The following is a 24,695-nucleotide window of genomic DNA, read 5'->3' on the forward strand; positions in this document are numbered from 1 at the left end:
TAAGCTGTCTTTTGGAGACCCCAGTCTTATTGGAGGATTTTAAACAGAAGACAACAGAATATTTGCTTGTGAAACAGTACAGCTTTTTTTGGCAGCTTCAGCATGTCTGGCCAAGAAAAATGTGTGATATCTGTGCATTTTCTGTGCTTTTCAGCTCAAATGGCCACTTTTGGCTCAGAGCCCTGGCTATTGCTTGCTCAATTTTAAGTATTTTCACAAGTGTGATGCAGCCTGAACCACACTGCTTGTATCGATCGACTCTTTATGAAGACAAAGCAGACACTGCTTTAGAGGAAGAGCGTTAGCAGGGTGCGACACCCCGCTGTGAATGCGAGGATGAAGAAGAAGCACCAATGTCAGAGGCCTGCTGGCTTTGACTCTGTAATTGATGTAGCGTCCTTACAGCTTCACAACACTCATCTCCTCAGCTTGCATTTTCAAAGTACTAACTAATAAGCCTCTATAAATTATATGCAGACGCTCACACTTTAGGAATTACTTACGCCAGGTGGTGCATGTCATGCGGCGTGGTGGTTACCCTTGTATTAGATCGATGGTGATGCTTCTGAACAGTAACTTGAGACATGTCGTCGCCACATGTGTCCTTCCATCACTTCACTAGCTGTCGTGCACCTGTGGTGAACGCTCCAGGGATGTTCATTGAACTGGGATGATTAGGCATCGACACAAAGATGACCAATCAATAGCTGTGCCAAGGGCCATTAGTTGGATTTGTACATTGTTTGAGGCTAACTTGTAACAATAGAAAGGTGCACTGGTTCTTCTCTAATAAACATATGAGGCCAAGTCCTCCATCTATAATTCAGTTCTGTGAGTGTCTTAAGGAATATTTACACAGTTATGTTGTGCTTATTTTTTTTTTTTTTTGTTGTTGCGATGATACCACTGAAACGTACCAATTATGGAAAAAAAGGAGTTATGATGAACATAGAACCGGAAATAGATCTAACTAACATCGGAAAGGGTCCTTCCTCTTAAAATAATCTGTATCTGTCAGGCTTTTTCGAAGCATGAGTAGTTGTACTTTGCTTTGGTGTTGTTTAATTTAGTACACTATGTTGAACTTCTTTTTTACGCTTGTAGGACAGTTAGTCATGTTCAAATGTTACGTAACGCATCACCTGGAGAAATACTAAATGTTCTATGATGACCGCAGTTAGACTTTTGAACAGTGGGACCAACAATGGGAACAACTGTATTTAATATAGAACAACTTGTAACTCAACCAGCAACATAGAACAACAAACACTTTTGGAGGTTACTTTTTTATATGGTAGTTTTTCTGCTTTTTTTTTTTAATTCCAAAAAATTTTTTCATTTACATTCAGGGAATGAAATACAGCATACCAACTGTTTTTTGTATTTATAAAAATCCATGTTTATTATACATATAAATATTACTGCGAATTGTGGAATACAGTGACTGAAGTGTGATGCAGGCAGAATGTTGACACAAAGAAGGCATACACAAGACGTTGAATAATTAATGTTAGCATCATGACAAAAGACCGTTTAACAACAGCCTAAAGGACACACGGTGTGCAGCAGACTGTAATGTCTGCTACTTTATCAGCGTTAATGATTGAGTGGGGTTCCGAAACGCACCATATGGACACTCGTATCTTGCAAGGCTGGCAGATTATACACACTTGATGCGCTGTGGGATGTTAGAGTAGAATGTGAAGTTGGCATAATTTGACATAGGCAGTTGAGCAATTACGGCAGACGTTTCTTGTTTTAGTTCAGGTTGTGTGATGTGTGGATGTCTGATTAAGGTCATGAAGAAGAAACACAGGTGGGTTATTGGAATGATTTGACTTCATGGTACGCTACAATCACAGAACGTGTGCAGGCAGACACAACATATCATTAACAGCCTAGCTGCAGATGTCTCCTAGCATAGCGTAGCAGATCTCCACTCAAGCAGTAATAGACCCATGATGAAAGCTAGAAGGCATCCCATCGAGCTTGTGTTGCAGTTACCCTGAAACCCCCCTGTGGCTCCTTCTTCTTATAATTGGAGTCCTCCTTTCATATTATTCACTGTGGTTCGTCCACTCCATGACCTGCCAGGCCTCTCCACATATTGCCATGCTAGTGTCAGCCTACCTGAAGGCCACAAAGCCTTTGTAGAAAATGCCAGAAGGTGAAGGACAAAGAGATCAGTGATTGCTGAATGTCAACTTGATAGACCTGATAAGCATATTCCTCTCGCACCCTCAAACATTCCCTGTGCTTCGAATCAATCGCAAAAGTAGACTGTTCTTAGAAGACTTTTTGCCATCCGAGCAGACTTTATCAGTTCTTGCACTCAGACTTGGATAAGACAGTTTTAGTCTGAGTGGATGGTGCTGGATTCAACATGCCCCTTCAACATCCACTCTATTTTTATTGTCTATAGTGTCCTACCATCCTCTCAGACTAGAGCTGTCCGATTTGTACCGACGAAGCCTGCTCCGATGAAAGGACGTTAAATGCCAGTATTCCTATAAAATCAGTGATGCTGATTTTTTTTCTGTCATCTAGACTCTGCAGGCTGATCTCCATCACGGTCACATCTTCCTGAAGGCCCTGAGAGAGAGGGCCGAGCGTGTGGCAGACTTCCTAAACGAGGACAGAGCGAAGAGCTTAGGAGGTGAGGTGGAAGCCCGTCTTTCCCAGCTGGAGGAGCTTGCAGGCTGGCTGAGGCAAGAGCACGGCTTCCTGGAGCGCGCATTTCTGCTGGCTAAGGAGTTCCAGGACCGCCACAAGGCTCAGGCCCAGTGGCTAGGGGAGACCAAATCTTTGCTCAGCTCTCCACTGGAGCCCAAAGCCGAATTATACCAACGAAGGGCACAGCTCGCCAAACACAAGGTTTTTGTAGCTTTATTTCAATCGGGTGTAAGAATAGATAGATAAGCATCACTCTCAAGGATGCTGACGATAAGCTGCACAAGAGAGGGTATAACAAATATTTTTATTCCTCCCACCCAGACTCTGTTACAGATGGTCCAGTCCCATGATGCTTCCATCAGGTCAGTGTTGGAGAAGGGAGACGCTCTGTTGGCATCAGTCCATTACCCCTCAGTCAGAGACAAAATGAATAGACTGCAAAAAGACTACAGTGACCTGTGTAATATGGCCATGGTAAGAAAACATGTACTTGTCCTCACGGTCATCTGTGACACGTTATGTTGTGACGTTTAGGCCCGCGTGGAGCATCTCGAGGGCCAGGTCAAGGAGCAGGAAGTATACCACCACAAGCTACAGGAGGCGGAGCGATGGCTGCTACAGATGTCCAGCAGGATGGTGACCCCTGACCCCAGCATGAGCCGAAGTCTGGAGGAGGCCACAAAGCAGCTGGCGAGGCACAAGGTGACCAAAACATATGGTTGACAATGTTACATTTAGTCACATAGGTTTCATTACACATAAACTCACTATAAATATGATTTAATACATTACATCTCATCAGCATTACACACATACTGAAACACAATACACAATACATACATATGGGCCATTTCACCCAATTCGTGCCGTTTGCTTGTTTGTTAAATGTTTGTCTCTTTTCAGCTCTAAATCTGATAATACAGTACACCTATTGGGATAAAATTTGGTATAGTTCATATTAATTGTGCAATAATGTTTAGTTAGCATGACTGTTTGTAACAACATTGGAAATTATATATTGTTTTTGTTATGTGGCGAGCCCCAACTACAAGGTTTGCTTTGGGCCCCCAAATATGCCCCTGATCAGTTAATAATTTTCTACTATGACAGATCTGTGATTTAGATTGAAATATGTTCAGGTAAATATGTGTGAATGCTTTTCAGCATTTTTTAAAATTAAAGTTATAATGAAAATGTTCAAACAAAACATACGTTGATGAAAAAACAATGCATTGAGTTCAAGTAATTTGCTGATAGCTCGGTCCTCCCAGTTAAAAAATACCGTCGCCCCCCTGATTTAATGTAATACAAACATTTTTTTAAACTTTTTATCAGCTAAATTTAAGAGTAGTTCAAGTTTGTGGTGCACTCTATGTTGGCAAGAAAATGTAACTAATAAAGTAACTTGTAATCTAAATGAGTTACTTTTAAAATACAGTAATAAGTAATGTAACTGAGTTACTTTTTAAAGTAATAATCAGTAATTGAATTATTGTTTTAAAATAACTGTGGCAACACTGAACAGGACTGAATGAAAACCCAGGGACTCTGGCAACTGTATTGTTGTAAGGTTTTTTAAGTATATGTTCATATATTTCCTAAACGGTAGTATAGTTAGGATAAGGAGGAACACAAATATGTATTAAAAAAATGTATATATTTCTATGGCTTTAAATGCTTACCTCTAGTCTAATTTAAAAAAGATGCCAGTTTTCCAGTTTGCACACTGTTGAAATAATATTGTGAATAGTATTTGTTTTATTTGCTTTATATATATATATATATATATATATATATATATATATATATATATATATATATATATATATATATATATATATATATATATATGTGTGTGTATATATATATATATATATATATATATATATATACATATATATATATGTATATATATATATATATATATATATGTATATATATATATATATATATATATATATATATATATATATATGTGTATATATATATATATATATATATATGTGTATATAAAGCAAATAAATACTATTCACAATATTATTTCAACAGTGTGCAAAAAATATATATATATATTTCAATAGTACATTTTTAGTACATTTCCCTAGGGATGCAAATGGCAATGCATTGATGGAGTAGTAGAGTCCTTCAAAGCCTTAACTTTTCAAACTTGATCTCTTCGCGACCACCTAATAATTAGCCCTTGAAGGCCACATTGTGTTGTGTGCCATCAGCCTGTTCTGACCTCCTGTGTCATTGACCAGCCTGACATCCTTTTTTTTTTACTTTGTCCCTTTGTCCTCCGCAGGCCATCATGGAGGAGATAGCAGGCTTTGAGGATCGCTTGGCAGGCTTGAATCAGCGAGGGGACCACCTGGTGCAAGGCTGTGACGAGCGCGTGCAGAGTAGGCTGAGACAGCAGGTCCAGGCTCACCAGCAAGGCACCAGAGACAGTTACTCTGCCATCTGTAGCACAGCACAGAGAGTGAGTAAAGAAAGGGGGAGGAGGGCTGTGAAGAAATACTAGACTTTTTAGGCCACCTTTGTTTTTGTTATTTTAATTATCTTTTTCATAGTAATAATTTTGACCCAGTAAACAGCAATGACATTCCTGCAACGTTACGTTGTTTGTGGGCTGTGGCCTAATTTTTTTTTTGTTTTTGCCTTAATTTAGTGTATTTTTTAGAAAATAAATAATTTCCATTCCATTTCACAGCATGCTATACACGCCTAACTACAGTATATGTGTCACACACACACCTGTTAAGCTTTTAACAAATATATTTAGTTTTTTGTGTGAGGAAACACTTCTCGGAAATGTTCCAATCAATTCAATTAATTGCAACATTAATCAATCAAACTTTATTCATACAGCACTTTTCATGCACAGGACATTTGCAACACAAAGTCCTTTACACCAGTTAAAAAAAGAAGAAAACACACATGCACACAGCACTTTTGACAATAGCAAAACATGGCATGTCACTGAGGACTGATAAAAAAAACCCTCCATTTTTAGGCACCCATATTGGAGAATAACTAAAAATATACATTATCTAAAAAGTAATATAAATATATTTTAAGTTGTATGTAAAAATAAAACGTGTAGTAAATGAATAAATTAACAAAACCATAAAATAGTGAGAATAACAGTAGTAATAATAGTCATAAATAAAATACAAAATAACAGAATACAAATTAAGAACTTAAGAAGAGTTTGAAATAATCAGTAAAAAGCCTGATTAAAAAGGTGTGCCTTCTTTTCACCCTTTGTTTTAAATAACAACAGTCTCTGCAGTCCTCAAGGGTTTCCGGCGAGTGGTTCTTCAGGTGGGGCTAAATGCCACCTCGCCATGGGTCTTTGTTCTGGTATTTGGTAAAGATATAAGTTTGGTGTCAGAGGACCTCAGGTTCTGCAAGAGTTGATATGGTAAAAGCAGGCCAGATAGAGGCGCAAGGCCAGTAGGCCATTATAACCTAAAAACTAATTATAGCACTGATCTATAAAAGCAAATAACTGACTTGAGGCTGTATTTAGCTTTTAACTCCACAAGCTGGCAGTAGCTGCATTTGAAATATCATGAGTGGTCATCAACAAGCAGCTTTATCCACCTCTGCATGCGCTTTAAAATGCCTGTTGCGCTGATCACCCGTTGGCGTAAAACTCATATTTGCTTTACTGTTTACAATGATCTCACCACAGGTACTGTATTATTGCAGACATTGATTCTGTTGTGTTGGGCAATTGTTAAAAAAGGCAATAATTTACTTTTCACTCCTGATGTGCTTCAAATCATTACTTAGGTTAACGAATTTAGTGGTTTTATATTTACTGAGTTTTCATGAAATAATTTTCTCTTTAATATCGCCTTTTTCCAATTAACCCTCGCATCCTCTTTGCGGTTTGGGTAATAAAAAAAAAAGATTGTTACAGCATTCACAGTGAAAATCTCAACATGTTATTGATGTGGGCGGTGAGGCTTAGAAGGCAAAGTGTGTTATATAGTTACCAGAGAGTTCCCGGTCTGAATCTAGCTTCATCAATGCCAATCACTGCTGCTGTGTCCTTAAGCAGGACACTTTTTCCTCTTTACCTGGGTCGCCCACACAGGGAAGCTCCACTGACCAAGATCCGACCACATCTTCACTCTCCACTAAAACAGCAACTTAAAGCATCATTTTGTTTGTGTAATTTAAAGCAGCGAAAGTGATTTTCACGTTCTAATAAAGGATGCGTAAACATTTTTCCGTGCGTATGTGCTGATGCCAAATAAGGCCACACATGCACAGTCACACCCCGTCAACATATCAATGTCATTAATGTTTCAGCCGCCAAGGCGACCTCTTAATCCTAACCCAATGTGACACCTAAACCATCTCTTGACAACAGTCCTTCACCGCCAACGTAAAGGACATGGCGGTGGCTGCCAGGTGGAAGCCTAGAGCAGCTGCTCTTCTTGCCAAAGTCGCTAACTAAATCTCGCCATATTAATCTCCAGTTTATCCCCCTGTCAACTCCAGGGTTTCATGCTTGCGCCACTATTCGGGAAGCCCTCTAATCCAGCACCACTGTCATTCTGGCATCTTCCACTCATGTCATCGTTGCTCACCTCCTGAGACTCCACTATTTTTTTCCACACCAGCCAATCTGGCATTGTGTGATCCAGCCGCACTTTTCCGCCACACTGCTGGCTTCCTCTTTAGTTGCACCAGTGGCTGCCAACTGCATCCCAATGTAAGCTCTAATATCCTGCCTGCCACTTTGCACCATGCCAGCCAATAGGGTTTTGCCAAAAACTCATGGCTGTGTGCCAATATACTGTACATGCCTCCCCTTCTTCTGTCTAAAAAGCTTCCATATTAAGATTGTCAATCAGAGATTGCTTAGGGTACAGACTCCTCCGCATTCCACACCTGTCAAAAATGTTGCTGCACAATGTCCTGTTTACTTACTGAATGCACTCATTGGATTATTCAATGTATTAAAAAGATATACATTTCTGTTGCAGGACGTATTTCTAATTTTAAACTTAAATAGAAACTAGGGTTGTACGTTATACCGGTACTAATAAAGTACCACGGTATTAATGAATTAAAAATTATACTATACTGCCTTTTAAAAAATACCTGTACTTTTTTTTCATCCGCATGCTGCAGTGTGTACAGAGCCGAGGCGCATGATGTTGAACGCACACACAAAGCGCATAAAAGCAAAAACAGTGTGGAGAAGAAGAAAGGCAAAAAACTGCACTTCTACTGGTTAATAAAGAGAGTGGGTGAAGCACAATTTGGAGGTATTTGGGCTTCAAAACTATCGATAAAGGTGACGCTTTAAACAGGGAGGTGCATGCTGCAAGTGCTGCTTTAAAACATGCCTCACCAAAGGTCGCGATTAGTATTACCACCTTTGCTTCAAACTTAGGTACACATTTAAATAATAAGCATTCACATCTACACAAGGAGTTATAAACAGTGACAGGTAATAATGTAGTTGTTACACCTTTCCTGCTGTTAGGCTCCCAGACCGTAGTCAATTTTTTGTGGTCCCCTTTATTTTGAAAAGTTTCAAAAAGTATCGTTATACATTTTGGTACTGGTACCGCTACCAAATTATTGGTATCGGGACAACCCTAGTAGGAACTAATAAAAAAAACAATTGTAATATCTTTTAAAATTTGCTTTTAGGTATATCAGAGCCTAGACCATGAGCTCCAAAGACACTTGAGTCTCCAAGACACTCTGCAACAGTGCAAGACTTGGCTGAGGTCTGTCTCCCAGCAACCAGAGCCTCCTGCACAGACCCCTCTCAACGTAGAGAAGGCGCTACAGCAGGTCAGACATACATAAATCAGTTATTTCACCCTGAATCTTCATCTTCCCAATACATTTTGGACCATTATCTGCCTCCATCTTTGTGGGAAATTTATTTTTTCTGTTTCTTGAGATGGTATTGACTCCAAACCGAATTGCATTTCAGTTGTGCAAGCTGTTGATTTATTTTGTCAGGTGAAGCAAGAGCGGGCCCTCCAGGAACAGGCCAGCACTTACTTGCAGCTGGTGTGCTCTTCCTGTGACCTCTCACTCCTCAGAGTGCAGGAGGTGGCTGCCGCGATCCAGCAGGTCAAACTCCAGGTCAGTTGGCTACAAGAACACATTCGATCTTATGAAGTCATATTTGTTACAGTGTTGCAGAAGTTAATTGTTTTTTGTTTTGTTTCTAGAATGAGGAGCGCATGATGCTTTGCGAGGAGGTTGCAGATGCCTGGAGAGATGTCGAGGAGCAGAAGACACATTTGGAGGTACGGCTGAGAGAGACGGAGCAGCAACTGGAAAACCTCATTAGATGTCCAGCAGAGCTTGAGCCCAGAATTGCACAAAACCAGCTGGACAAAGCACAGGTGTGCATTTGTTATTGATACATGATTTGTTATTGATACATGATTAATGATGTTATTGTTTATTAAAACCCAAAGTTAATAGAAAAAGCTGTATTTTTTCTTTTCACTTAAGGAGTTCCTCCAGCACGTGAGGGAAAGGCAGTCTGAGTTAAGCCGTCTGAATGAGGCCATCATTAAAATGACAGACGGACAGGACTGTCCCATCCTGGAAGACATGAAGAAACTAAGGAGGAGCTGGATAGAAATAGGCCAGCGTGCAGAGAAGCTCGAGGCGGAGCGAGGGGACGACATGCAGCGAAGTGGCGAGTATCAGGAGAGCGTGGTTGCTGTCGAAGAGGTTTTCCATCAAGTATCCAGGGAATGGGACTACCTGGCCAGGTACTAATCATCACTTTTTTTAACAATTACCTTGAAATTAAGATGAGATATTCCCCAAGTGATGTCTATGTGTTCACAGGGCCGACACTGAGAGTACAAGGGAACATCTAGAAGCTCTTAAAAAGTTATCCAGTGACCTTGTGAAGCGTAAAGCAACCCTAGAAGATCTGCGAGACCAGAAACAAACTATTCTGCCACAAATAAGCCTGTTGGACAAGGAACTAGTCAAACAACAGGTGAGAAACTAAGAGATGTTTAAAAATGTCTGTTTTATTAAAATATATAATTGTTTCCCCATTTACTAGATGGGTCACCTGGAGAAACGCTGGGCTCAGCTTGAGACTCTTATCCACCAGAAGATCCAGGACTCCACACAGACGCTAGAGGAACTGGCACGGGTGGAAACCCAGCTGAGGGACGCCCGGCAGTGGGTGGAAGAGAAGCGACCCGCACTCACCTCCACGCTGAAAACCAGCCCACCGCCTGACCTGGCCCAGAGTTTTCTGTTCGACCACCTGAGCGTGTGCGTGGAGCTGGAGGCCCGTCAGCAGCTGCTGGGCCGAGCGGTGAGCGAAGCGCAATGTGTCGCCTCCAGACTGGGGCTGAGAGAAAGGAGAAGCCTGCAGGAGCTTGTTGAACACGCCCAGACTGAAGTGGAGGCTCTGGAGGCACGAGTAGCCCAGAGGAGAAAGTACCTCAGCAAGGTAAACAGGTGGAAATCCCTGTAGAATTCCACAAAGCTTTTACAAAAATGTATTAAAAAAAGTCAGGAAAATAAAAGCTCACATTCAACAATAGGAATCCATCGAGGAATGGCTCTGATTATTGCATGCCATAAAAGCATGTTTGATCATTGATTAACAAGATTAAGTATTCATACAATCATCTATTTTCCCCAGGCCTTCACAGAGAGGACTCAGTTCCTTCAGGGTCTGGGGAGAGCACTGTTATGGGTACAACAACAAGAGAGGAAGGCTCTGATAGATGACCACATTGCGCTTCTTCCAGAGGATCTCGCTAAACAGGCGTCCGCGTGTCGCAGCATCCAAAGCAGCCTTCGAGCCTACCGGAGGGAGTTGGTATCTCTCTGGTTTCAAGGTCGGGAGCTCGAGAAGGATGCCACAGACAAAGAAAGAGAAGAAACCTTGGCAAAACTTAAGGAGCTGCAGGCGGTTTTCGAAGCGGCTTTCCAGACAACCAGCCAGCGTGTCACAATCTTGGACAAAGCTTTGACATCCAGGAAGTACTTCCAGGTGGACCTTAACAAGACCTGTCACTGGCTGAGACACGCGGAGGCCATCACCTTCCGGGAAATCAATCTCAACCACATTGAGGATAGCTCGGTACTGCAAGAACATCTATGCACCTTTCAAAAAGTCCTGGAACAAGCTTCGGAGAACGAGAACCTCCTATTGATCGTACAAAGGATAGGCCAGGAGATCCTTCCCACTCTGAACGAGATCGACCACTGCTACCTAGACGAGCGACTCAATGCTCTCCCCCAACAGTACAACAGCATCCTGGCACTGGCCAAAGAAAAAAAAGACAGGATTCAACAAATAATCATAGAGAGGAAAGATTTTAGCACTTTTTTTGATACGACTCGAAGCGCATTGGAGGACCTTCAGGAGCAGTTTGACAATCTGGAGAAGAAGACTATCAATACTTGTGATGAGGAGCTGCGTTGTTTAAGGAGTGACTATCAGAGGATGGATGAAGCTTTATCCAACATCAGCCCTGCGGTAAGAGACCTTCATGGAAAAAATGAGGGGTTTCTCAGTACGGGCTACACGTACAAAGCTGAGGAAACACGTCAGCTAGTGCGCCTTCACAACACTCTTAAAAGAAGAAATTATCAAAAACAAAAATATTTGGATCATGCCTTGAAGATAATCAATGAGCACAACAGAATACTTAAAACCTTTGACCAGGAACTGAAGTTTGCCAAAGACAATCTGGTTAGACTCAAGTCAGACAAAGAACTTGATGCCACGCATAAAATTGCAGCTCTTTTTGCATTACTTGAACGTCTGGATAGTGTATCTTTAGAGGCCAAAGAATGTAACCAGCAGATCGCAAGCCTCTGCTTGAGGTCCGACCCCGTTGCCTTTCAGGAGATGAAATCCCTGCTTGACTCACTGCAGTCCTTACGTTTAGACATTAAATGCTGCATTGGAGAAAGTGAAAAGGATGTCCCACAAGACTTCACGACGGGGATGGAGAAAATGGCCGAATGGCTGAAGGACTTTAAATCCGCAGTGAGGGAGCCTGTAAGCTTAACAGAAGCCAAAGTTGAGAGTGTGCAGGAGAAAATGTGCAAACTGGGAATCATGAAAGAAGAAGTGAAGAGCAGATTGAGGATGGTGGATAAATTGTTTAGCCAGGAAGTGCAAAGATATTGCAGTAGAAAGGAAAGTATTCCAGCCTATGTGGATGTGAAAGCAGAGGAGCTAAGGAGGCTGGGAGCTGAAGTTCTAAAGGATATTAACCAAAAGCAGGTATGTGTGCTGGTACAATAAATACTGTAATTCAGACTCATTATACTCATACTGTATATCATCCTGAGAACCAATATAATCTGCAGTGGACTTTTCAGAGTTACACATTTTCAGACTACACGAGCAGATTACCAACAAAACCACAGCTGTTAATGCCAATGTTCTCTGACCCGGACGGTTATTTACTTTGTCGACAAAGCACCCTAGGACTCTACGGTTGAATAAATAGAGATGTTAATTGGAGCATATACTATATACCACTCATTAATTTGAGTAAATGTTTTCACTTTCCGTATTTTATAGCTGACTCTGGGTCCAGCTCTTGCCATGATCCAGCGGCACCACTCTACCTTGCAGTCCATGCAAACACACCTGGATTGTGCCGCTGATTGCCTTCAAAGTGCCAGCGCTGGGGTGGATCTGGAGCACCACACAGATTGGATTCTCAACCTGCAAGAAATTTCAGTGCAGGAAAATAATTATACAGCTGTTTCAGAAGAGATAAGAGACACCCTGGAGCCCCTGTTGACAGAAGTTGCGATGAACCAGCTAAGAGGAGAAGCTGAAGCCATGCGGATGAGGAGCACAGAAATCAAACACCATACGGAGGCCTGCAAAGACGTCCATGAGAGGTGTTGATTTATTCTCATGTGGAATGGTTGATACATCTCATTGGGTTATGGACAACAATTAGTACAACTCAATGTATGTTTAATACCATTAAACAAAGTGGTGTGTGTATTACACAATTATTTTTCTTAGGTGTGTGTCTCTATGGGCCTCCATCCAACGTGACAGAGACCGGCTGGTTGAACAAATGAACGATGTAGAGAGCAAGATGGCAGCATTCTCCACCGCTAAAGCAGAGAGTCTCCAGCAGGCAGAAGACAAGTGTGAGAAATACAAGGTGGGAGAAAATGAAGTGTTATTTATTACAGCTTTAAAGTGAACCACTCTGTTTACCCGTCTGTTGTCACTTTTTTCAGTCTCTAGCGACTTATGCTGACCTTCAGGAGTTTGCTATCACTGCTATGAAGGAAGACAAGGTAGTCGAGTTAGAGCGGCTTGTCATCAAATCTGGTGCAGCCGCCGTCGTCCACCATGCTCTCTCATCACTATGGCAAAGGTGGACCAGGCTTCGCAGTGTGGTGAGAGTCCAGGAGAGGGCACTGGAGGACACTGCCAGGGAGTGGAGGAACTTGACAGAAAAGGTAAGGAGAATACAATCTATCTGGGCAAAAGTATTGAGACACAATTTTAGGATACAATCGAGTTGGGTGTCCCTTGTTTTCCAGTTTTATTTATTTATATGAAGCTACTGTCCCTTCCCAGGAGTTTGGCCCAGATAGTGTATTCCTTTTTCCATTCCATATTCAAATCAATTTCCAACTGTACTCTTGCAGCAGATAAACTTTGCTAAACTGTTAATTTTTCTGCAGATGTTGGTCTAACTCAAATCTAGTCGGAGGTCTGGGATCTTACTCCAGGCTTCAGGGCAGTTGTTTCTCTCTGCCAAAATGTTGTCATGCAGCCTTTTTCTCGCGCTATTTCGAGTCTGAGCAAGTCAGTTTTGAAGAATTCCCACCAGTGGTTAAAAGGGGTTATATTCAGTTGTACACTGCTTTTCTTTGGGCTCTTTGTTTTAGGGATGATGATGACGATAATAGTGTCGCTCCCTGCAGTTTGACCTCATTTTTCTTTTTCCAATGAAATATACACGTTCTGTTAATAGTTAAATTAGGGATGCGCCAATCAGGGATTTATGCTGCCGGTTCAAATACAGATCATCTATGAGTGAGATCAGCCAATACCAATACCGATTACATGTATTCACTGTACATTTTTCAATGAATATACAAACCCCGTTTCCATATGAGTTGGGGAATTGTGTTAGATGTAAATATAAATGGAATACAATGATTTGCAAATCATTTTCAACCCATATTCAGTTGAATATGCTACAAAGACAACATATTTGATGTTCAAACTGATAAACTTTTTTTTTTTGCAAATAATCATTAACTTTAGAATTTGATGCCAGCAACATGTGACAAAGAAGTTGGGAAAGGTGACAATAAATACTGATAAAGTTGAGGAATGCTCATCAAACACTTATTTGGAACATCCCACAGGTGAACAGGCAAATTGGGAGAAGGTGGGTGCCATGATTGGGTATAAAAGTAGATTCCATGAAATGCTCAGTCATTCACAAACAAGGATGGGGCGAGGGTCACCACTTTGTCAACAAATGCGTGAGCAAATTGTTGAACAGTTTAAGAAAAACCTTTCTCAACCAGCTATTGCAAGGAATTTAGGGATTTCACCATCTACGGTCCGTAATATCATCAAAGGGTTCAGAGAATCTGGAGAAATCACTGCACGTAAGCAGCTAAGCCCGTGACCTTCGATCCCTCAGGCTGTACTGCATCAACAAGTGACATCAGTGTGTAAAGGATATCACTACATGGGCTCAGAAACACTTCAGAAACCCACTGTCAGTAACTACAGTTGGTCGCTACATCTGTAAGTGCAAGTTAAAACTCTTCTATGCAAGGTGAAAACCGTTTATCAACAACACCCAGCTTCGCTGGGCCTGAGCTCATCTAAGATGGACTGATACAAAGTGGAAAAGTGTTCTGTGGTCTGACGAGTACACATTTCAAATTGTTTTTGGAAACTGTGGACGTCGTGTCCTCCGGACCAAAGAGGAAAATAACCATCCGGATTGTTATAGGCGCAAAGTTGAAAAGCCAGCATCTGTGATGGTATGGGGGTGTATTAGTGCCCAAGACATGGGTAACTTACACATCTGTGAAGGCGGCATTAATGCTGAAAGGTACATACAGGTTTTGGAGCAACATATGTTGCCATCCAAGCAACGTTACCATGGACGCCCCTGCTTATTTCAGCAAGACAATGCCAAGCCACGTGTTACATCAACGTGGCTTCATAGTAAAAGAGTGCGGGTACTAGACTGGCCTGCCTGTAGTCCAGACCTGCCTAACATTGAAAATATGTGGCGCATTATGAAGACTAAAATACCACAACAGAGACCCCCGGACTGTTGAACAACTTAAGCTGTACATCAAGCAAGAATGGGAAAGAATTCCACCTGAGAAGCTTAAAAAATGTGTCTCCTCAGTTCCCAAACGTTTACTGAGTATTGTTAAAAGGATAGGCCATGTAACACAGTGGCGAACATGCCCTTTCCCAACTACTTTGGCACGTGTTGCAGCCATGAAATTCTAAGTTCATTATTATTTGCAAAAAAAAAATAAAGTTTATGAGTTTGAACATCAAATATCTTGTCTTTGTAGTGCATTCAATTGAATATGGGTTGAAAAGGATTTGCAAATCATTGTATTCCGTTTATATTTACATCTAACACAATTTCCCAACTCATAGGGAAACGGGGTTTGTATAAATACAGTCTATTGTACAGTTGTTGTTATATTATCCTCCACCTACTTATTATTCTACTTGATAATTTCCTCTTAATAGCTGCTTACTTCCTGCTGCAATATGGTTCCATCTACACTTCTTAAACTTTACTAAGCACTTATTTCTTCTGTTGTTTGTAGCTATTTTAGTGGCTGGATTAGCCAGTAGCATGCCTGCACCTGCTTGTTCTCTGTGTGTAAAATGTTGAACCTTGTCATAATACTTGATAATGATATCAAAGATATTAAAGAAATGCAGTTCATTTGCCTTAAGGGAAGTGATTATTATTAACTTAGAGCGGCTCCTTTCTGCATATGAAGATACACAATTAGCTGTTAGCTTGTCAGTCGGGGAACTAAAAATTAATACAATGTTATTTGTCAGGGGGGATTGGCGTTTTCGATCGGTATTTAAAAGCCTTAAAGAGGAACTGCAGTTGATTTGGAATATTGCCTATTCACAATCTGTGTAAGACAAGAACACATATGTGTTTTTTTTCATTCTAAGTTGTAATAATAGACTTGTTTTCGGTGGCTAGCAATATAGCTAATAGGAGTAATCCATTCTGCATATAAATCACTCGAAAAATGCATCCAAAAACCGCCAACAATACTTCCGTTACATATTGTGACCTGAATATAAACCAAGTATTAGCAAAATTGTTATTATAAGCGTTTACGCAGACAAACTATTTTTAGCTGCGCTGTTTTACAGAGAGCCTACTAATTGTGCATGCTGAGCTGCTGTATCTCACTCGCTTCTGAGTTGGGGAAAGTTGTTTCTACATTTTAATTAATGATGCCTCTCATCTGGATAAAATTTTGTGCTAATAACCAGAGAAGTTGGTCATCTGTGACATTCAACTTATGCCTAGAAATGGGGATAAAATACACGAAAAGACGCTTGTGTGTGGCACAGGACACCGGCTTCTTTTTTAACCCTTTGTGTGGATTATCATTTTTCTTTTAAATGGTATTATATGACCATCAAGTCAGTCGGCATCCTAGTGAGAGCAGACCTTGTACAGTAAAATATTGTTATTATGTTTGTTGCCTCTAAGGAAGTCTGTCATGATTAGTAGTAGGTATTGTTGAAGAAAAAGCGAATGTTGTGATGCGTCTATGAAAATAATGCACCACCGTATGCTTAAAATGAGCAAAATACGTAAATAGTGCATGTTATTATGAATGTGCCTGTTACTATATTACATATATACTTACAGCATGTAGGTAAAACAATGATAGAGGTGTTTTTAGAGCGCTTTATAGGCAGAAGAGAGCATCTCCCATTGACTCCATAGTTAGTTGACTTTCATTTATGTTTATTTACGAGTTAGAATGCATAAAAAAACAAATACACAAGTGTTTATGTCTTAGATAGGTATTGTGAAGGACTGGCAAAATTCCCCCAAAAAGTGCAGTTTACCTTTAATTGGCAATGGCGATCATATACTTTTTCAAGAAAATGGTCTGCTACTGATCTGTGGCCAATCGACTCATACTTAAGTTAAATTCATGCAAACAACAGTGGCTTATTTGCATACATATCAATGAAAAAATATCAAAATTTTTGTTCATCAGATGGAAAAAGTGCGCTCGGTGTCTGCGGACCTCCACAGCCGCATTCCAGACAGCACGGTCGAGAAGACCGCCACCAGGGCGGCACTCCAGAGTCTACTGGATTACCATGACTCCTTTAGTGTGGAGGTGGAGAGAGAGCAGTCCATCCTGGCTCTGCTGGGGCAACACATCCGGAGCCTCAGAGGAGATGAGGAGGAAACAGAGAATGGCCATCAGGAAACACAGTGCCTTCAAGACATCAAAAACATGCAGGGCCAGTATGACAGGTGGGTGATGCTTTGCCTATTTGTATAACTTAAAGGGGAACTACACTTTTTTTGGAATGTTGCCTATAATTCACAATCCTTATGAGGGACAAGAACATGTATGTATTTTTTAAAATGTATTCAAAGGCGTAAATAAACGTAAATAACATGCACCTGGGGATAGGTTGATTGGCAACACTAAATTGGCCCTAGTGTGTGAATGTGAGTGTGAATGTTGTCTGTGTATCTGTGTTGGTCCTGCGATGAGGTGGCGACTTGTCCAGGGTGTACCCCGCCTTCCGCCCGATTGCAGCTGAGATAGGCTCTAGCACCCCCCCCCCAAGCGGACAAGCGGTAGAAAATGGATGGATGGGAAAAGTCCGCTTACAATGGCGCCAATGGGAGCCATGACATCACCGACCATAAAACCAACTAAAAAAACATCCAAAAAGTTCCAACAATACTCCATTTACATTTCGCGACCTGAATATTAACCAAGTATTAGCAATATTGTTATTTTAAGCACTAACGTTAAGGACCTACATTGATCATAGAGAGGCAACTTTCTTATGCTGCTGTATTGATATCAACATGTGGGGAGCTGCTTTCTCGCTTCTGAGCTGGTGAAAGTTATTCTAGATTATAAATCATACCTCTCCCCTTTATAGTAAAATAATGTGGACATAAACTGAGAAGCTGTTCAACCTTGACAGCCAATTTAGACCTGTAGATGGCGAGAAAGACACACTAAAGATGCTGGTTTGCACCCACTTTTTTTTAAACCCTTCGCAAGGATTATGAGTCATTCATCATCTCAACGGGAATATATTAACATCCTAACAGTCAACGACCCAGTGAGAGCAGACTTTGTACAGTAAGTGATGTTTTATTATGTTTGTTGTCTCTCATAATGTCTGCATGAGTTGTACTCAATGTTGTAGTTGGAGGAAAAAGCAAACGTGATGCATCTATAAAATGAATGTGCATGCTTAAAATTAGCAAAATACGTAAATATTACATGTTATTATGAATGTGCCTGTTACTAAATGACATATACTTACAGTGTGTATATAAAACTTTGATGGAATTGTTCAGATTTTTTTTTAAGAGCTTTATGGGCCGAATAAAGATTCTCACATTGACTCCATTGTAAGTGGACTTGCTCGCATTTATTTACTAGTTAAAATGCATTAAAAAAGGAAAACATATGTGTTTTTGTCTTACATAAAGGATGTGAATGGTAGGCAAAATTCCAAAAAAGGGCAGTTCCCCAGGTACAACTAAAGTATTCTTTCCACTATTAACTCTTAATTTCTTCCCTTTTTTGTTTATTCTAGTTTAGTGTTATTGGTCCATTCTAGCAGAGCTCAAGTGCACCAGGAGTTGAGGGAGCGAGAGGATGTTGAGAAGGAGCTGGGCTTGGTCAAAGGTTGGATTCAAGACACTCGGGGCTTGCTCTTGAGTCCCACAGCAGACCTGGAGGCTTTGTTGCAAGAGCTGGAGGTACTGGTAACGACATAACGTGCACACTTTAGAGGCAAAAATCCACAAGCGTCAAAAGTGTTTCTACCCCAGACTGCACACGGAGAGGTCATCAGCCGCCGCCAGAGCGTGGAGCGCATGACAGAGCTGCAGCAATCCAAGTACCAGGACCGCCAGGCGGGGATGCCGTCGGAGCTCAGCATGCAGCTGGCTGAGGTGGCTCTGGCTCTGGGCTCTGCTGAGGACCAGGTAAAGACTGGCTACACCTAGCTAGTTAGCATTAGGGATGATACTCGAAACCGGTTTTCCCGGTTGTTTGATAAGAAAAGAACCGAGTCCTCGGACTCGAATCCCTTTTTGAGAACCGGTACCCGTTATCGAGACCACTATAGTAAAGGAAAAGAGTTGATTCTTTATTCGAATCCCGTCCCGACCAGAAATGCTCCGTGGGACATCACAAGAATTGACGTCACGTAGCTCAGTCATTAGGCGCAGATAGCGAAAGCAGGAAAACAATGGACGGGAAAAAGCGCTCCAAGGTGTAATAAAGTTCAAAACAAAAGCTATCATCCATCGAATAACTTTACTGAGAGATTTTAGCAGGGTAAAACACATGACGAACACTTTTACGACCAACCGGAAACATAGCAACCAGGCTAGCAACGCACCTCCTTTACGGCAGCTGTCGCAACGTTCTTAAAACAACCGCAGCACATACATATATATACAACATATCTCCCTTTTTTAACTTTAGTTTTTCTTTCCTTGTAAACAAAACAAAATCACACTGTAGATGTGTTGTCTGTCTAATTATACATAATGCAGACGAGGCGTGTTGGCTGAGTTCTTTACGTTTACTTTCACAGCGTGGCAACATGCAACACTTTTCGGGGCTACCGCGCATGCTCGTAACTCCCGTTGCATGCTGGGTAGTGTAGTTATTTTCTCTCGCTCATAACATTTTTCCCCTTATAAAGAAATAATGTTAACTCAATAAAGTGTATTTCTTTTTTTAGCTTTAACTTTTCATTTTTTAGCATTGTAACCACATTTGCAAAGAACTTTTCTCTTCATAGAATTTTCTTTCAATAAAGAAATAAAGTGCAAAAATGTCAAAGCATCATAACAAACAGTTATGTCAAATAGCAGCAGAAGTGCACTTTTTAGAGAGCTGTATTATTTTCAGTTTTGTGCCCAAGGGACTGATTTTATTTAACACTATATTATTATTTATACACCTATAGTGATCACAGAGACAGGTTGTTTTTGTGTTACTGTATATATTTGTTTCTCTGAAAAATCCCACTTAATATACTTTGGGTAACAACAGTCAATATTTATTTTTTTTATTTTATTTTTTTAGGTGGGTAACAGTCAATATTTATTTATTTATTAGATTTTATTTTTTTATTATATAATAAAAGTGAGCTTTTGTTAAACCAAATATTGTGTGTTTTTTTCCATGTACAACAACCTATCTGGACTCGATAAGAGAATCGATAAGGAATCGGTTCGATAAGAGGATTCGATAATAGGCTCGAACTCGATAATTCCTTATCAAACATCATCCCTAGTTAGCATATAACATTCTAAATAGTAATCCAATTGTAAAAATATGTTAACCAATAAAACAGTCTACCTTCGCTTTGATAATTCACTCAAGACACTCGTCTTTGTGCCCTGGGGTCCAGGTCCAGGCTAGAGAATGTGAGGTGCAGCAGACCCGAGACGTGAAAGAGGACTTCAGCTCCAGACTGCAGGAAATGGAGGCCAAGCTGAGAAACATCTCGTCGAGATTTGAAAACAAGGGAGCTAACCTGGAGGAGGCCAAAGAGGAGACCAGGGTAATCAAATTGACTGATTTGAATAATTAGCAAACAATTAACCCCAGGTCAAATACTTATTCATTGGGCAGATGCTAGGGTTAATTAGTGTTTGAAAGTTGGAATGACACACAGTGGATTCACTGCTCTCATAAGTGACCCAAGCTTCTTGTAGCCTCTCTAACGTGTTTTTTTGCAATATGTTTCGTCGTCAGACTCTTCGGGAAGAGTGTGATTGCTGCGCTCACACTCTTGCTGAGTTAGCGGCAGCCGTACAGGAGTTCAGTGAGCACAACCCTCTGCTGTGCAAGCAGCTGGGCGATGCCGTGGCCAAAATGGCCCAAGTGCAGCGCCATGCCACACTGCGGGTCCAGGACAGAAGCAACAAACTGAAGAAGGTAAGCACTTTAAGTTCCTTCAGGGCTATTATGAATGTTGGAAACCCTTTCAATGTTGTCTTTCTAAACCGATCAGGCAGAGAAGCAGATGCAGGAATATCACAATATGAAGGAATGTATTTTGAGTTGGATTGAAAAAGCGGAGACTCTGATGACGGGCAACATCATCTGGAGCCAAATATCTCAGCTACAAGAGCAAATCAGAGCATATCAGGTGAGTCTTTACATGTATCCTGTGTTTATACCATCCATCCATCCATTTTCTACCGCTCATAAAATCCCACAAACGTGCAGCCAATTAGAGTCCCTTACTCTAATTTTCAGCTGAATGTCAGACTGATTAGTGTGTTGGCCGCTCCTTAATTAGTATCATTTGACAACTCGAAAGACTCCTCCCCCTTTTTTTGTATTTTTTCCTCGTAATTAATGCTCTTGTGTTGACAGGCGTTGCTGCGGGAGTGTCGGGGTCTCCATGGTGACTTGGAAGCCATGGCAGAGAGGGAGACGCAGTTAGGGGAGGTGTTGATGACTAAAGGGTGGAGCCAGCAGGTAAAACACCTCGGCAGGCGCACTGAGGAGCTTCACCTCTCAGCCAAGACTCGGCTGCAGAGTTTACAGGATGCGGCCAAGGTAAACTGAAGAGAACAATTAAATTGATTCATGTGCCACTAATACTTTTAAAACTATTTTAGGGTAGATTCTATTTAAAATAGCAGAAAAAATGTACATGCAGTGCTTTCAGAGCTAAATGCCAACATTGCCATCCTATGGTCATAGCATGTACTACACCCATCATGATATAGTAGAATCTGTTGAACCCCGTAGCACTAATCTTTCATACAACTGACAGTTTCCTTCTGGCATAATTGCATTGTAGTGACACTGCAGACATAAACATTTACCTCACAGGTTTGTATCTTAATGATGGATGCATCATTCAATCACATCAATTTATATCTTTAGTTTGATGTGCCCATCACTCTACAAACAGGGTCAATCTGGTCCTGGTCCAACATGGTCCTTTTTTATGATCACTCTTAAATGTTCACACCGATAAGTAGTTTGTTGGCATCCACTCATGTGACCCTCCTGAAACAGAGTAGCATCTGTTTAAGACCAGAGGTTATGTTTTATAAACGAAAAGCTATTCACTGCACTACTTATTTCTCTCACTAAATATGTTGGCCCTATTAGCTTTTCAGATAACTTAACCTCCATATCTTTTCTCAGGACATGTTGCGTCTAGAAGCCGAGGTGAAGAGCCTCCACGCTGCGGTGGACCAGATCCAAGTTATGCTGGCCTCCCCGGATCTCAACAAGCTCAGTCTGAGAGAGCAGCTCACACAGCGACAAGTAAAGCCAGCACACAGCGGTTCCAACACACTTGTTTTGTTTGATACACACTTCTCTCCAATTATTCCCTTAAGCGTTTGTTGGCTGAGATGGATGGCTTCAAGCGGCAGGCTGCGGCTGTACAGCAGTGTCAGAGTGCCCTCCGGCTTCCGGAAGAAGTAGTGGCAGGACTTCCTGTGTGCCGCACAGCACAAAGCCTGCAGCAAGAAACCAGCCAGCTGCAGCATACAACCATTCAGCAGTGCAATATCTTGCAGGTAAGGGGCAGTCAGTCTTCACGTTGCATTTATGGCTGCGTTTGGAGTGAAATACACAATCTAAAATGTCTCTTTAACGTCTTAATTGGTCATAATATCAGTCAGTAGTAATGGTTCGGTTAGGATGTCTCAACTATTTGTCAAATTACACAGGAAATTCTACGGAACATATTGTCTATAGTGTAAACCGGGGACATCCAAACTTTTTCCACTTTGAACACCTTTGGTTTACATCGTTGTTATGTCTTAAATTAAGTTTCCGTGTCCAAGCAGGCCTTTTCATGAATATCTGGGTTTGTTTTCAAGCCCCTTCAGACTGGTATTACCCTCAAATCCTCTGGTTCTGGGCTGATTTGCTTTTAAGCTCATTGTAGCAAAGATTAGTCACTTAAGGATGTGTCCACGGAGACGATCTAAAGGATAAACAACTTAACAAAAATACTATCTCACTATTCAATGCCATGTGTTTGCCAGGAGGCTGTGGTGCAGTATGAGCAATATCAAGTGGAGGTGAAGAACCTGCAGCGGTTGATAGAAGAAGCCCACCACATCATTCAGGACAGACCCGTGTGCACCAGCAACATTCAGGAGCTTCAGGCTCAGATACAGCACCATGAGGTGAGGCCTTGCTCTTGTTGATGTGTATTGTATGTCATACAAATGCATGGAATTATTAGAAACAGCTCTCCTTAGGATACAGTAATATTGTCAAAGTAACGCCTCTCAAAACTGAGCATTGTTAATGTTGTTGATTTTCAGTTGGTGACAGATAGACCTCAAAGAGCAGAGGAAGTTGAAGGATTACACATTTCCTGCACTACTCTATCAAAATGTAGGGACAGGAAATACACTGCATAAGTATAAAATCACAGTTGCAACATTGCATTGAGGATGCATGCGCTCTCCTCACATAACGCTCTGCTGGCAGTGACTTTAAAAAAGTTGTTCTGTGCCTTTATAAGCAGCCCACACTTTATCTAATGTACAGAATCCTGTCTGATACAGTGTGCATGGTTCCATTCACCTGCAGTATGTTATCACCAACTTTAAAGCGGCAGAGTGCAGTGTGTGTGTTTAACAAACTGAAGCAAAGGGACTAAATTCCCTGGAAGCATGTTATTATATTTCATACTATTTTCAGCCTGCTCCTGCCTCATTTATGCTATCACTACAGAGCGTTGATGTCTGCACGGGCCTCTTAAGCTGAGCGCGTAGCCACTACTCTGCTGGCCTAGTTAGTCACATGACCTGATTATATGTGCATTGACCATCTGCGGCACTCAGAGTGGAGGAACAGGAGGAGGAGGCTCATACCATAGCTGAAATCTGACACCATCTATGTCACTCTTCCGAACACTCCCTCTCGCCTTGCTGCTCTCTTTTGTTAAGGAATCTGCCCGGATGATTGGGGCAAAAGGGAAGCGAAGAGGAGGGGTATACTTAGTGACATCACTTCCTGTTTTTTCCTTGTACTTTTGCCTATGTGGAAGAGAGGGAGGGTCTAAGGAATTTTGAAAAAAATATTTGCAAGAGTCTCTTTTCTCTCAAGAAAACATCCTTCCTGTTGGCCTGATCGGGACTCTGAGTCACCGCCTGCTCCATTCTCTGATTCGCTCAGCGATACAGAGGAGAAAGAGAGCGAGAGGAATAGGGAGAGGGAGGCAGAGCTATTCTCTTTCTTTGCACTAACTGTGTGAAGCCACAAGCAAGAGAGAGGCTAAGCAGAGAAGACAATGCTCCGTTTTTTTCTCGCATACCAACGCCTCATTCAACGTGGAGCCAACTCAGCGAGACCCTTTCTGTTAACCAGGAACTACTGCTCATCCATTGTGGACTGAACCACCCTCTCTGACCCGTGGGGGGGTTCTCTTCCGATGTGTGTTTACGTGGGGGCTATGTTTTGACAGGAGCTAGCCCAGAAGATCCGTGGCTACCAGGAGCAGATCGCATCGCTCCACTCCAAGTGCAAGATGCTGACGGTGAAGGCCAAACACGCCACCATGCTGCTGACCGTCAGCGAGGTGGACAGTCTCTTGGACGGCGTGGACGAGCTGAGCGACGAGGAGCTGCCTAGTGTTGGAGCCAGCGACAAACAGCTTCCTGCACACCCCTCTGTCGTCATGGTGAGTGGCTGAGCCCCTCATAGTGTGTATCCCAAAGAAGTAAACATAC

At 41.5% G+C, this 24,695-nt stretch overlaps 1 protein-coding gene across 2 annotated transcripts in view; it reads left to right on the top strand.

Moving 5' to 3' along the window:
• The window catches only part of syne1a (spectrin repeat containing, nuclear envelope 1a), a 178,765-nt gene that overhangs the window by 107,161 nt on the left and 46,909 nt on the right, over window positions 1-24,695 (top strand). For both annotated transcript variants that reach the window (XM_062044566.1, XM_062044564.1), the window contains 25 exons: window positions 2,548-2,874; window positions 2,995-3,147; window positions 3,208-3,375; window positions 4,979-5,155; window positions 8,356-8,502; window positions 8,677-8,802; window positions 8,892-9,068; window positions 9,181-9,446; window positions 9,526-9,682; window positions 9,752-10,150; window positions 10,346-11,944; window positions 12,248-12,576; window positions 12,707-12,851; window positions 12,931-13,155; window positions 16,966-17,231; window positions 18,548-18,713; window positions 18,786-18,941; window positions 20,384-20,536; window positions 20,731-20,913; window positions 20,990-21,127; window positions 21,358-21,543; window positions 22,144-22,266; window positions 22,341-22,523; window positions 22,998-23,141; window positions 24,431-24,646. In XM_062044566.1, coding sequence (XP_061900550.1) covers window positions 2,548-2,874; window positions 2,995-3,147; window positions 3,208-3,375; window positions 4,979-5,155; window positions 8,356-8,502; window positions 8,677-8,802; window positions 8,892-9,068; window positions 9,181-9,446; window positions 9,526-9,682; window positions 9,752-10,150; window positions 10,346-11,944; window positions 12,248-12,576; window positions 12,707-12,851; window positions 12,931-13,155; window positions 16,966-17,231; window positions 18,548-18,713; window positions 18,786-18,941; window positions 20,384-20,536; window positions 20,731-20,913; window positions 20,990-21,127; window positions 21,358-21,543; window positions 22,144-22,266; window positions 22,341-22,523; window positions 22,998-23,141; window positions 24,431-24,646 — 6,309 coding nt within the window. The remainder of the gene's footprint in view (window positions 1-2,547; window positions 2,875-2,994; window positions 3,148-3,207; window positions 3,376-4,978; window positions 5,156-8,355; window positions 8,503-8,676; window positions 8,803-8,891; window positions 9,069-9,180; window positions 9,447-9,525; window positions 9,683-9,751; window positions 10,151-10,345; window positions 11,945-12,247; window positions 12,577-12,706; window positions 12,852-12,930; window positions 13,156-16,965; window positions 17,232-18,547; window positions 18,714-18,785; window positions 18,942-20,383; window positions 20,537-20,730; window positions 20,914-20,989; window positions 21,128-21,357; window positions 21,544-22,143; window positions 22,267-22,340; window positions 22,524-22,997; window positions 23,142-24,430; window positions 24,647-24,695) is intronic.

The sequence above is a fragment of the Entelurus aequoreus genome, linkage group LG04 (genome assembly GCF_033978785.1).
Source record: "Entelurus aequoreus isolate RoL-2023_Sb linkage group LG04, RoL_Eaeq_v1.1, whole genome shotgun sequence".
In the NCBI taxonomy this organism is placed as follows: Eukaryota; Metazoa; Chordata; class Actinopteri; order Syngnathiformes; family Syngnathidae; genus Entelurus; species Entelurus aequoreus.